General features: G+C 36.7%; 1 protein-coding gene across 1 annotated transcript in view; it reads right to left on the bottom strand.

Annotated features, from left to right (window-relative positions):
- The window catches only part of LOC137169205 (uncharacterized), a 46,288-nt gene extending 37,475 nt beyond the window's left edge, over positions 1-8,813 (bottom strand). Inside the window, exons 1-3 of the mRNA XM_067572246.1 lie at positions 8,692-8,813; positions 8,183-8,494; positions 7,800-8,066 (exon numbers count right to left, since the gene is read on the bottom strand). Coding sequence (XP_067428347.1) covers positions 7,800-8,066; positions 8,183-8,494; positions 8,692-8,752 — 640 coding nt within the window. The 5' untranslated portion in view covers positions 8,753-8,813. The remainder of the gene's footprint in view (positions 1-7,799; positions 8,067-8,182; positions 8,495-8,691) is intronic.
- Positions 8,814-11,239: the final 2,426 nt, after the last annotated feature.

The raw sequence follows: 11,239 nt of genomic DNA, 5'->3' as shown, positions 1-11,239 counted from the left end.
TGCAACATAAATTGAATAATAACAGTCTCCTTACAGTTTTCTATTGACAGAAATGGATACTTAAAGGGGACATGACATGTGATTTTTGTGATTTTCTGTCTTTAATATACTGTTATAATGTCGGATGTCTATGTTAAACATGGTTAAAGTTCCAAAACTTGAGGTGAACATCTGTAAAAATGCTCCTTGTAAGTCAAAAGTCAGGGTTTCAGCCTGCTCTGATTGCTTCATTCGCAAAGTTACCTCTACTTCCCCATCACACTGACTGACTTCAGATTGTTCGCACGTGCCCTGAGCCGTCCGTTGAAGTCTGTCTTAGTTGCTACAGTTGAGGAGCTTAAACTATGGAGCACAAAAAATGACATGAGCATAAATAAATGTATAATAAGTGTATAAATAAATAAATGATTAAATACATAAATTGTTTTTAAAAAAAAAGGACATAATTAAATTAATGTTTTGAATTTCTTTTCTACATTTCCATAAATATTCTTTTATCGAGGCTATTTCTGTATTTCTATAATATGTATTTACTTATTTCTGTATTTGTCACACGGGAGAGATTTTGAGTTGATATTTGTGTGTATTTTGGATTGATCTTTTGTTTCTATGGTTTACTTTGTGTTTTCTTTGCATGTGTCTGTTGAATGTCCCTGTGATTATCTCTAACCACACCTGTACACAGTATTGCCTGTTGACCAATCGCTGCAGAGCCTAGTGAGCACAAAAGAGGAAAGGAAAAAGAGGAAGTACGGACAGACACATGAAGCAAGAAGTAGAGTGATGAACACTCAACAGGAGGGGAACAGACTTTTAAGCTTGTTTATTTAAGGGACATCTTAGAATCCTTAAAGATTTTAGAGTTGCCTTTTACTTGTTGTTTTATGATAATATTATCTTTTATAATAAATTATTCTTTTACTCACCTCTTAGTGTCGGCTCCTTGGTTGCCCAGCGTTGCTCTTTACCCAATAAAAAGAACCTTTATAATCCAATTCCCCTTCCCCCTCCCTTTTACACATTTCTACATTTCTTCATTTATTTATTTCTGTATTTCTGTATTTCTGTATCCGTATGTTAATAAGCTAGGAGGTCCTAAACTGAGTCTAAAGCCAGATTGGTTACAGAGCAGTGATCGTTTTGGCTCCACAACTGCTGCCTTGGTTTGACCACAAAGCTCCATCTTGAGTAATAAATGAGCCGAGTGACCACAGCAGTTTCTGAAGGAGGACTCTTAAATATGTCTTCTTTTGTGATTCACTGCCAGCATTTTTAAATTGGAGTGGAGCTGCTGTTGACTGTTATTACAGATACTGAGGGGTCTACTTTGCTTTTTGTTCGGTAAGTTTATCATTGTCATCAGCTAACCTGTGCTAGCTAGCTAGCTAGCTAACCTTAGCCTACTGTAAAACTCACAGCCTGGTAGGGCAACAATCATTTATTTCTAAATTAGATTCTGAGTTGGTGAAACTGTACTGTATTTAACCCACAAAATCGTATATTAATGTAAATATAAAATTATCAGCCAGCCATAGTTCTTGAAAAGCTTTGTAATTAACATGTAAACTAGACAGTCAAAGGACAAACAACCATGAAGCGTCTGTTCAGTGTGAAGAACAATCATTGTGAAGTGACAATAATAATCATACAGAACAAAGGAGAAAAGTTAGTTATCTTTTGTATCTCAGTTGTATTTCACATATACTTACATTGAGCTCAAACTGATCTATATACAATTAATATAAACATGTGAATTTATTGTATTTACAGAAGCAGCATGTGCTACAGTACAGTGCAGAAGATGAAGACACCTCCAGCCTGGACAGCAGACCCTCTACTGTTCATGTCCACTCTGTCACAGTCTTTGAAAGAAATGTAGAGATGGACAAAAGTTTGAACATTCACAGAAATCATAGATATATATAATTTATTAATGCACTTGTTACCTGAGCAGACCCGGCTGTGATTCCTCTCTTCTCTTTCTCAGTATTACATTAATACAAAATCACATTACCATGCCAGTGCTTCCACAGCATTTCTTCATTTTCACCAGCAGATGGTGTCATTGTACCTCAGATAAACACAAGGTTACAGGTTCATCTCCTGGTTTCTTCTATGAGGCATGTTCATGTTCTGCTCTCTTTGTGTCATTCACAGTCAAGTGGAAATGAATCTAATTTTCTTTTTATGTCAATTGTGCAAAGTGGCACCTTTGACTCACTCTACCAACTGCATGCTGGGATTGGCTTCAGCCAGCTGTTTTAAGAAAGGATAAGTTGAGACCGCTTGACTGTTTTTTGTTGCTTTTTCAAAGCTTAAATATGTCAGATTTCAAATGTTCCACCATGAATAAACCGCTGCTCATAGTCCTCCAGTTCATCATCAAACTTCACTGGTCTTTCTAGTGTTGAGCAGGAAAAATACATGAATATTTTTCCTTAAAACTATTCTTTTTGGCCGCTGTTCACTTCCTGTTTCCAACTGTGAGTTGGGACATTTTTTTTTAAAAAAACCCTAATGTGGTGTTTACTGTTGCCATGATGACGAAGGCTGCCTGACTACTGAGTAGTAACCATGTTTCAAATGAACATTTTAACCCAAACCATGATCTTTCCACAACTATAACCAAGTAGTTTTTGTGCCTAAACCTAACCAGACCGTAACCACGACATTGTCACATCATAAAACAATTATTTTGTAACAGTGATTGCAACGGTTTTGGAAAGCAGTATATTATGCTCCAACCTACTTGGTGGTTACTTAGATTTTGTCTTTAGTGTCCGGAGAGTTGTTCTCTGTAAGGCAGAGGCACAGCATGCACAGAAATACCGTTCACTTTCCAGTGCTTGGCTAGCTTCTTGTGCTACTTGACTTTGTACTACATAGTAAATTTCTCAAAAAAACTTGTTGTGGGTTGTGATATGTAACAAAAAACGTTAGCTAAGAACTGTAAACAGAGACATGTTTCTGCACATGTGCAGCGGCGTCTGCTGTACACACACACAAAAAACAGCAACAAGAAGATCTTGTGATGAATTTGTGTGTTTGCGCAACAGAACCTTCCTCAACCCCCCCACCCATTCTTCTTACTGACCAAACTATCACAACATCCTGCAAACAAGATCAAGATAAGAAACTCATCTCCTGCTTTGCCACTAAAGAGTAGCAGTGCCTGAAGATTATCCCAGTAATTTACCAGGAACTGTGTGTGAAAAATTTTTGGGTCTCAAATAAGCAACCAAAGACCTGAAGAAGATCCCCTGGCAAACCAGCATAAGAGCACCAGACAACTTGCAAGTCATCACCACCAACAATATGGAGAAACAAGACTTGCTACACAACATGTCACGGAGAAACAAGACTTGCTACACAACATGTCACACACACACATACACATACAGACACACTCACTCACACACACACACACACACACACACACAAATCAAGCACACGGCTGGGACCTTTGCCATTTGCAGTCGGACCAAGGAGAACAAAGGACTGAAAACACATGGACTCTAAAATGAAGTTTTAGATTTTGTCGAAGGAAAATTAATACAGTATTTTAGTATGTGTGTGTATATGATAACATGTGTCTGCTGTAGTGATATTTGCTGCCTTCAAGCCAGGAAGTTTAACACTAACAATTCCATCATCTTTGATAACACTAACATGTCATATTTAGTACCATTCTGCTTGTTTCACTCTAAATATACTATAGCCACTATCCAAAAAGCAAAATTAGAAATTATGCAATTGTTATGAGACATCTTCTGTGCAGCCAGACCAAAACTTTAATAGTCTCTTAACTGAGAAACAATGCAGGCTGAGAGCTGAGGAGATCCTAAATCAGAGGCTCCTCCATTATCTCCATTCTCCACTATCCAGATCTGGACTGGCCTACTTATTCATCATTTTCAAGCTTCAGACTTCAGCTACTCACCACAGCACTTCAAACTCCAAACTCCACAAGAAACCACCCCTGGGAGTAAGCAAGTTTTTCCACAAAATCACCATTAACTGGCTTCTCATCTCATCTATCGGGTATGTTATACCAACTACACAATAGATAACTCTGCATCATTCATTTCAATCATTCACTAGCCATAGCCTTGTGTACCAGTTTACTAATGTCCTCTTGTGTGTTTGTTTGTAATCTGTTGTAGCTGTAATGTTTAGTAATAAATGTTTGTGTAACTAAAAGTGAACTTGTTGGTGTTTTCTTGTGCTTGTATCTCAGTCACTTAACCTTCAAAGACCTGTATCCTCACACAGTCATCATTAAGATTATCAAACCATTTGAGTTCACACAGTTCCTACAGTTTAGAAACAGCTTTTTATTGCCAGAAACATCAAATTAATACAACAGCAATGTACAGTTTGAAGTGAGGCAGTTTAAAGGACAGGTTCACATTTTTTGAAGTTTGTCTTTAAATAACAGTCAGGTGCCCATATGAACATTGAAACAGGTTTTGCTCACTGAAATCATTCCAGCCAATGATTACAGTAAAATAAAATAATAATAAAATAAATAAAAATGATACAATGTTGAAGTGTGATCTCAAAGGTCTTGAGTTTGCTTTTAAAAATATCAACATTCTCTGCTGCCCTCAGGTCTTCAGGAAGACTGTTCCAGAGACAAGGACCATAGTAATAAAAGGATGCCTCATCGTGGGTTTTTGTTCAGACTTTTGGAATAATTAAGAGGCCGCTACCAGAAGACCTGAGGGTTCTAGAGGGTTCATAATCAAATCAAGTGGGAATCTCCTAAAGTTACAGTCTTTTTTTTCCGTCTTTGTGTTATTATCCGTCCACTGCAGCTCAGCAAGGAAATAGAGAAATACTGGCCAGTAATATAATATCAGTTATAATAAAGAGAAGACAGTTACTGACTCTATTAGAGCTCCCAGCTCAGTTAAGTCTATTCTACACAATTTTAAAAAAAACATGTTAAAAACAATCCAAAATGAAGGTAACTTAAAAGTTTGTTTTCTTTACAAATAATAATAATGATAAATAATAAAACTGAGACAAAGCTACAGTGTAAAAAGCAAACTTTAAACATTTGTTTAAATTCTTAAAATGGATGAAAAGTTTGACAAAACAGTGCTGCAGTTAAAAAAAGAATCAGCCACCTAAACCCACCAAAACACAAACAAAGGCTTTAACTTCTCATATAAAATCTGATGAAATGTTATTTAACTGCGGTGGACTCTGGTGAGTTGATGTTGGTGTGAAAGTTGTTGATCAGTGGAGTTTGACAGTAGCAGATGGTTCTCCATCGTTTTCATAGTCCACCGTACCTTCATCTTCATCTTCATCATTATGCACCTGTGAAAAACAACACAACACACCTGAGATTCTGAGATTAAATAGAACAAATAAACAACCTTTGTTTCAGACTAATACAGTCAACACTGTTTATTCTTATTGTCTTTATAGAATCACAGTAAATAGTGAACTACCACAAACATAAACATTTGAATATTCAGTTTTTAAACTCACAGCATTGTCATCCATCTGTGATTTGTTCACTGGAAACACAAAAAAAGAGTTTAGCTTCATCAGTAAAAATCTGAGTTCATCAAAACTTCTTGTTCATAAACGTTCTGTGAATGTTCTCACCTTTAGTTCTAGTCCATATGTTGACTGACACAACGATTATTATGAGTGCAGTTAAACCCACAGACACGATGATGAACCTCAACCAAACTGCAAAGAGAATTAAAACATTAAAAACATTTTTCACTGTTTAGACTCCCGTAGTTAAAAGATGAGAGAAATACAGTATATACAGCGTGTGTGTTTTTTATAACCTGAAAAATGTTGCATTTATCACTGCTTCATTACAATATTAGTACAATATAGTTCAATATTTGAACTGAACTGTGAACTAAGTGTATGTTGCTACAGATAGGAAGCACCAAAAATACAAATCTACAAATTACAATTACAAATATTTCTCTTCTATCTGTTTTTAACTTAAAACGTCAAAGGCTGAGAGACAGAAAGAGAGAGAACAGTGAACAATAACAAGGTTTGAGACTCAGACATGTGTGTGAACACACTGACTGAGATGAACTGAATAAGAGAATATCTCCACCCACAGCCAAGACTCAGTCTGACATTCATACTTTACACTCAGAGAGATACAAGTTGTTAAATCACTACCTTGTTGTTTTGTTGGAGTATCATTGGTTGTTGGTGTTGATGTAGTTGTTTTTGTTGAACTTATAGGTGTTGATTTTGTTGCTGCAGCTCTTATGTCCTCACCTGAACATGAAAAAAGAACAAAAGAGAGACAGAGAGATGAACTGGAAGACAAAAGAAAGTTGTTTTGGCTCGACTTATTCGCTTTTTCCACTTATACCTGTTGGTGTTGATGTTGTGGTTTTTACATCCTCATCTGGACAAATTAAATCTTCAAACACCAACAAACTGTGGTGAGGAAATACCCTTCAATAAGTTAAGGGTGATTGTCTCCACCCACTCACCACCAACACCACTTCCTTTCCACTGCTGTATTTCTAACTACCTCATGATTATGATCATGATCTCATCATGTAATGCTTTTAAAATGTGAAAACATGGATGTAAGATGGTACAAATTTCACACTAATCTGCTGTGGAGCAGAGACATCTGCCTGGTTAAATAACAGTTACATACAAGTGATTTTAAAGCAAATTAACTGATTATGAAGCAGAAGTATGTTTCTGCTTTAAGACAGAATTACATTTTTTATCATGTTTAACAACAGACAGGATTCATGGTGATGATTGACAGCACACATGAACAGACAGGTGAAGAGTCAAACTTTGACTCTTGATGCTCAACATGATGCAACATGGTGATACTGCAACAGCTGGGAAAGAACAGATAAGATGTTTTTGTTAGTGGTCTGAGACCTGTTAGTTCCTCATTGTATTTTTGAAGTAAATGTTCCTGAGAACTGAAGGGGAAGTGTTTTGGTGAGAATGTGGTAACAACAGCAGCAGAGCTCTGGAGGTTTTACCCTCTAACAATGACGAGATAAACACAGATCTGATTGTGATTTAATTATTATCATTATTGTTGTTATTGGATATATATATATATATATATATATATATATATATATATACATATATGTGCTTTATCCAAATGTTTCTTTTGTATTCACGGAATATCATGTTTTTATTGTTGAGTGAAAGTCTGAAAGAATTGGCTCCGTTTCTTATAAAAAATGTACATGAGAAAGTGGTTTATACGGTAACCGACGAGGGCAAAACACACTGCGACTTAAGATAACTCATGCAAATAGACAAAACACCAGCAAAATAAGAAAACATCCTCATTAATTTGAAAACACATGCACAGCATTTAGAAAACACACTGCAAATACCACAACATAACACATTACCGAAACAACAAGGGAAGTGTTTCCAGAGGACACTTAAGAGTGATGAACATGTCAATAATTCATAAGAGAAACATTGTTAAAGCACAAACGAGGCTTCTTTCCTACCGTAGTAAGGTAGACAACAAGCTACAACCTTATTTTCAGTGAGCCGTCCTCTGAGCTGGACTAATAACATTGTTCTCTATGTACAGCTGACTGTGAGACGAAGGTGCAGAGACCGAAAAGAGACACTTCAAACAATATTCAATAACTTCACTCTTATAGTGTCCCCAGAATCACTTCACACATCAATGGTCTCCTGTTAGTTATACAACAACACTTAGTTTGGAAAGAAGGGTTAGAGGTTATTGAATATTGATCTCTCATTACTGAACTGTAGTTTGTGATAATTCATATTCTCACCTGAGGACGGAGGGCTGAAGGTAAACAGATGTTCTTCGTTAGTGTAACCATCTGTCACTTTACACTGAAATATCTCATGAGATGTTGACTTCAGCTTGAGATGAGAAGCAGGAAATCTCACTGCACCATAGCAGCCATCCCGTGATATTGTCACGTCTTCATCCACATCATGACCCTCATTCAGCCACTTCACTCTGTGTCTACATGAATCATGTGCCCTCACCAAGCAGGACAGCGACACATAGTCACTGTCTTCATGTTTATTCACTGGTGAAGAACGTAAATACAAAATTGCTTCATCAATTATTGTAATGTTTCAGTATATTATATATAATATATATATATTATTGTAGAGCTGAAAACTTAATAATGTAAATACTCACTGCTAATAACAGACAGAAGAACCTGGAAGTCTTGTCTTGATATGTGCTGCTGACAGTAATAAATACCATCATCCTCTTGTGTGACCTTCTTTATAACCAGAGAACAGTTCGCTGTAACACTCAGTCTGTCTGATTTAACTTTGGTATTTTCATGAATCTGTCCACGTTTGACCAGATCCACTGGGTTTCCTGAACTACTGAAGAGCCAGTTAATATTGTCACATTTATCCTGATTGGCTGTCACACTTTCACAAGGCAAAGTCGCATCATCTCCATCTCTGACAATGACGGAGGAATACTGTCCAGTCACTGCTGTGATAAAGAGGTGATAGAAACATGAATAATTAACTGAACTGTCTTTTATTCTGACAGATAGCATGAAGAAAATTTTAGATTCAACAGAAGTTAGCAGGTTGTATTACTCTACTAAATTCATCAGGTGAAAAACAAACAGCTGTTGTCTGTTTTCATCCAATAAAATGTTTCTGGTATGTTCTATGTATCCTTACCTGTAATCTGAAGCTCCAGTATAAGAAATAAAAACATTTGAATCCACCTGAATTCAGCCATCGTGCCTCTCTGTCTGCTTTTTCTGCTCCTTCTTTCTTAAGTGTCAGAGTCTCTGAACGGGTGCGTGTTGAAGAGAAATGTGTCACTTCATCATAGTGACTTCCCTTATAAGTTTGCCGGAAGTGTACATTTTCACATTTCATCATAGTTTTTGAATTATACAGCAATTACAGGACCCATGAAGTAAGTGTGACTAACCAGCAGAAGAGGAAGCTGTGATTCAGGGCCACTGGTGTGTTGTCAGATGAATCAAGAAGAGTGTGTGATGTATTTGCTTTAATCTCTCTCCAAAATAATGCACCAAACACAAATATTAGTTTCTAAGAAAATCTGAAAGAGGCATGAAACATAAATTGAATTTTATTTTAAGCTGCGAAACTGTACAATAGATCTACAACCTCTTTGGATTTCTTATAATTTCCACTTTCCATATTCAGCTGTTTAATATATGACCCTCAAGGATGACACCAAGTGGGGATGTCACATGATCACATCCCACCTCTGCTCAATTTTGCCTTTTGACACTTTTGTACCATAACAAAGCAAAACTGAACAGAGACATAAATGTTTCAATTATTACACCCTAAAAAATAACAGACATGAAAGAAAAAAATATAAGAAGAAATAAAACAGCAGTGAAAACTAAGATTTTAACTTTAACTCAACACTAGAACAACCATCACTGAACTGAAACGTCTCTCTCTTCATGTGTCAAGCACAGTCTGTTCTGCACACTGTAAATAGTTGAATGTTAGGATAGAATAGACAGTACATTTCTTTTTAAGGTTTGGACAGCATAGACAAATTCCCCACAGAGATACAGTCTCTATTATGAAGTAATGGCTAATTGTCTGAGATTCTGGGAATAAAAAACTGATTTTCTCATCAGAAAGCTTTAACTAACCAGTTATAAATTAAATGTAATGATATGAACACTGTGGTCTGTTATTTGTTGGGTTTGTTGATGGTAGTGTAGAGGTTGCTGGGATCAGTGGAGGCTCCAGCAGAAGAGGGGGAAGCTTTCACAGTCCTGTAGGTCACTGCATCACCTTCATCATCACCATCACCACAAACCTGGGAAACAAAAGGGAAACAGCATCACATATAAATTACAAATTATTACATGAAAATGCATAACAACATAACTCGACAGGAGCTGAGAGATCTGAAAGTCATCATTTTGCTTCTATTTAACAACTGAAATATTCACTTTGCTGCAGTTTTTATTTGCTGATTAGATTGTGAGATATCTTGTGTGTGAAGTTGACATGTGGGTCTGATGGTTTTCTAGAGAAAAAGTGAGGAGATCACTGACAAATCTTGTGGATTCTTCCTTTTGGGACCTAACTGTTGGTCAAGTGCACCAGAAGGGGGATCAAGGGGCCACTGGGCCCCTTACTTTACCCTCCCTCCACATTCTTTTTAAGTCGCCAATCACTGTATACTCGAAAATGCCCCTATATTGCAACACTTACGGTAAAAAGACATCTAAATCATTACTGTCCACTCTAAGACATTAAGTAAAATCAAGCAGGCAAACATAAAGTGGGAAGAATATTTACATTTTAATCCAATCAAAGAGGACATTGTCACACAAATCAAATGCAGACAGTGTACATTGCAACCAATAAACTTGTGTTATGTTGTTAAAGTCTGTTTGAGCTAGCTGAACTAACCTTAGCTAGGGTCTTATCTGATGTAACTTGACAACATGGAGAAACCCACCCAAGCCTGTCACTGGCATAATCAGATACTTTGTGTAAACATTTCCTGTGAACAGACAAAACTCAGGCTGTGGCTGCTGTGTCAGTAATGCTCCACTGTATTTGGTCATCTGTCAGTATCATCATGCATTTATTCTGTGGAAGTTCAAGTGATTAATAACTGCATTCTATGACTGATATTCACACTCTAAACAGGAACAAGAGTTTCATAAAAAATGAATGATGCAATTTTAGACTTGGAAGGAAGTGTCAGTCACAGTGTATAAAGTGTATATGATGATACAAGGACAATGTTAACAATCCTATTGCCTGCTTGCTGTTACTCATCCCCAGTTGTGTTGCTGTCCTATAAACTCATAGTTTCAGGTAATTGAACAAACAAGCTTGTATCTAATCCCACAAGCACAAGTTAGCTGCTTTGTGTTTGAAATTATACTGCTACCATGTGCAAAGCAAGCTATAGTTACTCTGCAAAAGTTTAGTGAGTCTCTGGTCTATCTACTGCTACACACACACACACACACTAACACACACACACACACACACACACACTTTGGCCCCCACACTTCAGAAATGAATCCAGCGCCCCTGATGTGTGTGTGTGTCACTAAATTTTTGAGGAGTAACTATAGCTAAGACCCTAGCTGAGGTTAATTCAGTTAGCTAAGTTAACAGCTCAAATAGGCTTAAACAACGTAACACAGCATTGAATATCAGTCAAACATAGAATGTGGTTATTAATCACTTGAACTTCCACAGAATA

Source organism: Thunnus thynnus, chromosome 18 (genome assembly GCF_963924715.1).
Source record: "Thunnus thynnus chromosome 18, fThuThy2.1, whole genome shotgun sequence".
NCBI classification, from domain to species: domain Eukaryota; kingdom Metazoa; phylum Chordata; class Actinopteri; order Scombriformes; family Scombridae; genus Thunnus; species Thunnus thynnus.
This window is presented reverse-complemented; position numbering and strand designations above follow the sequence as displayed.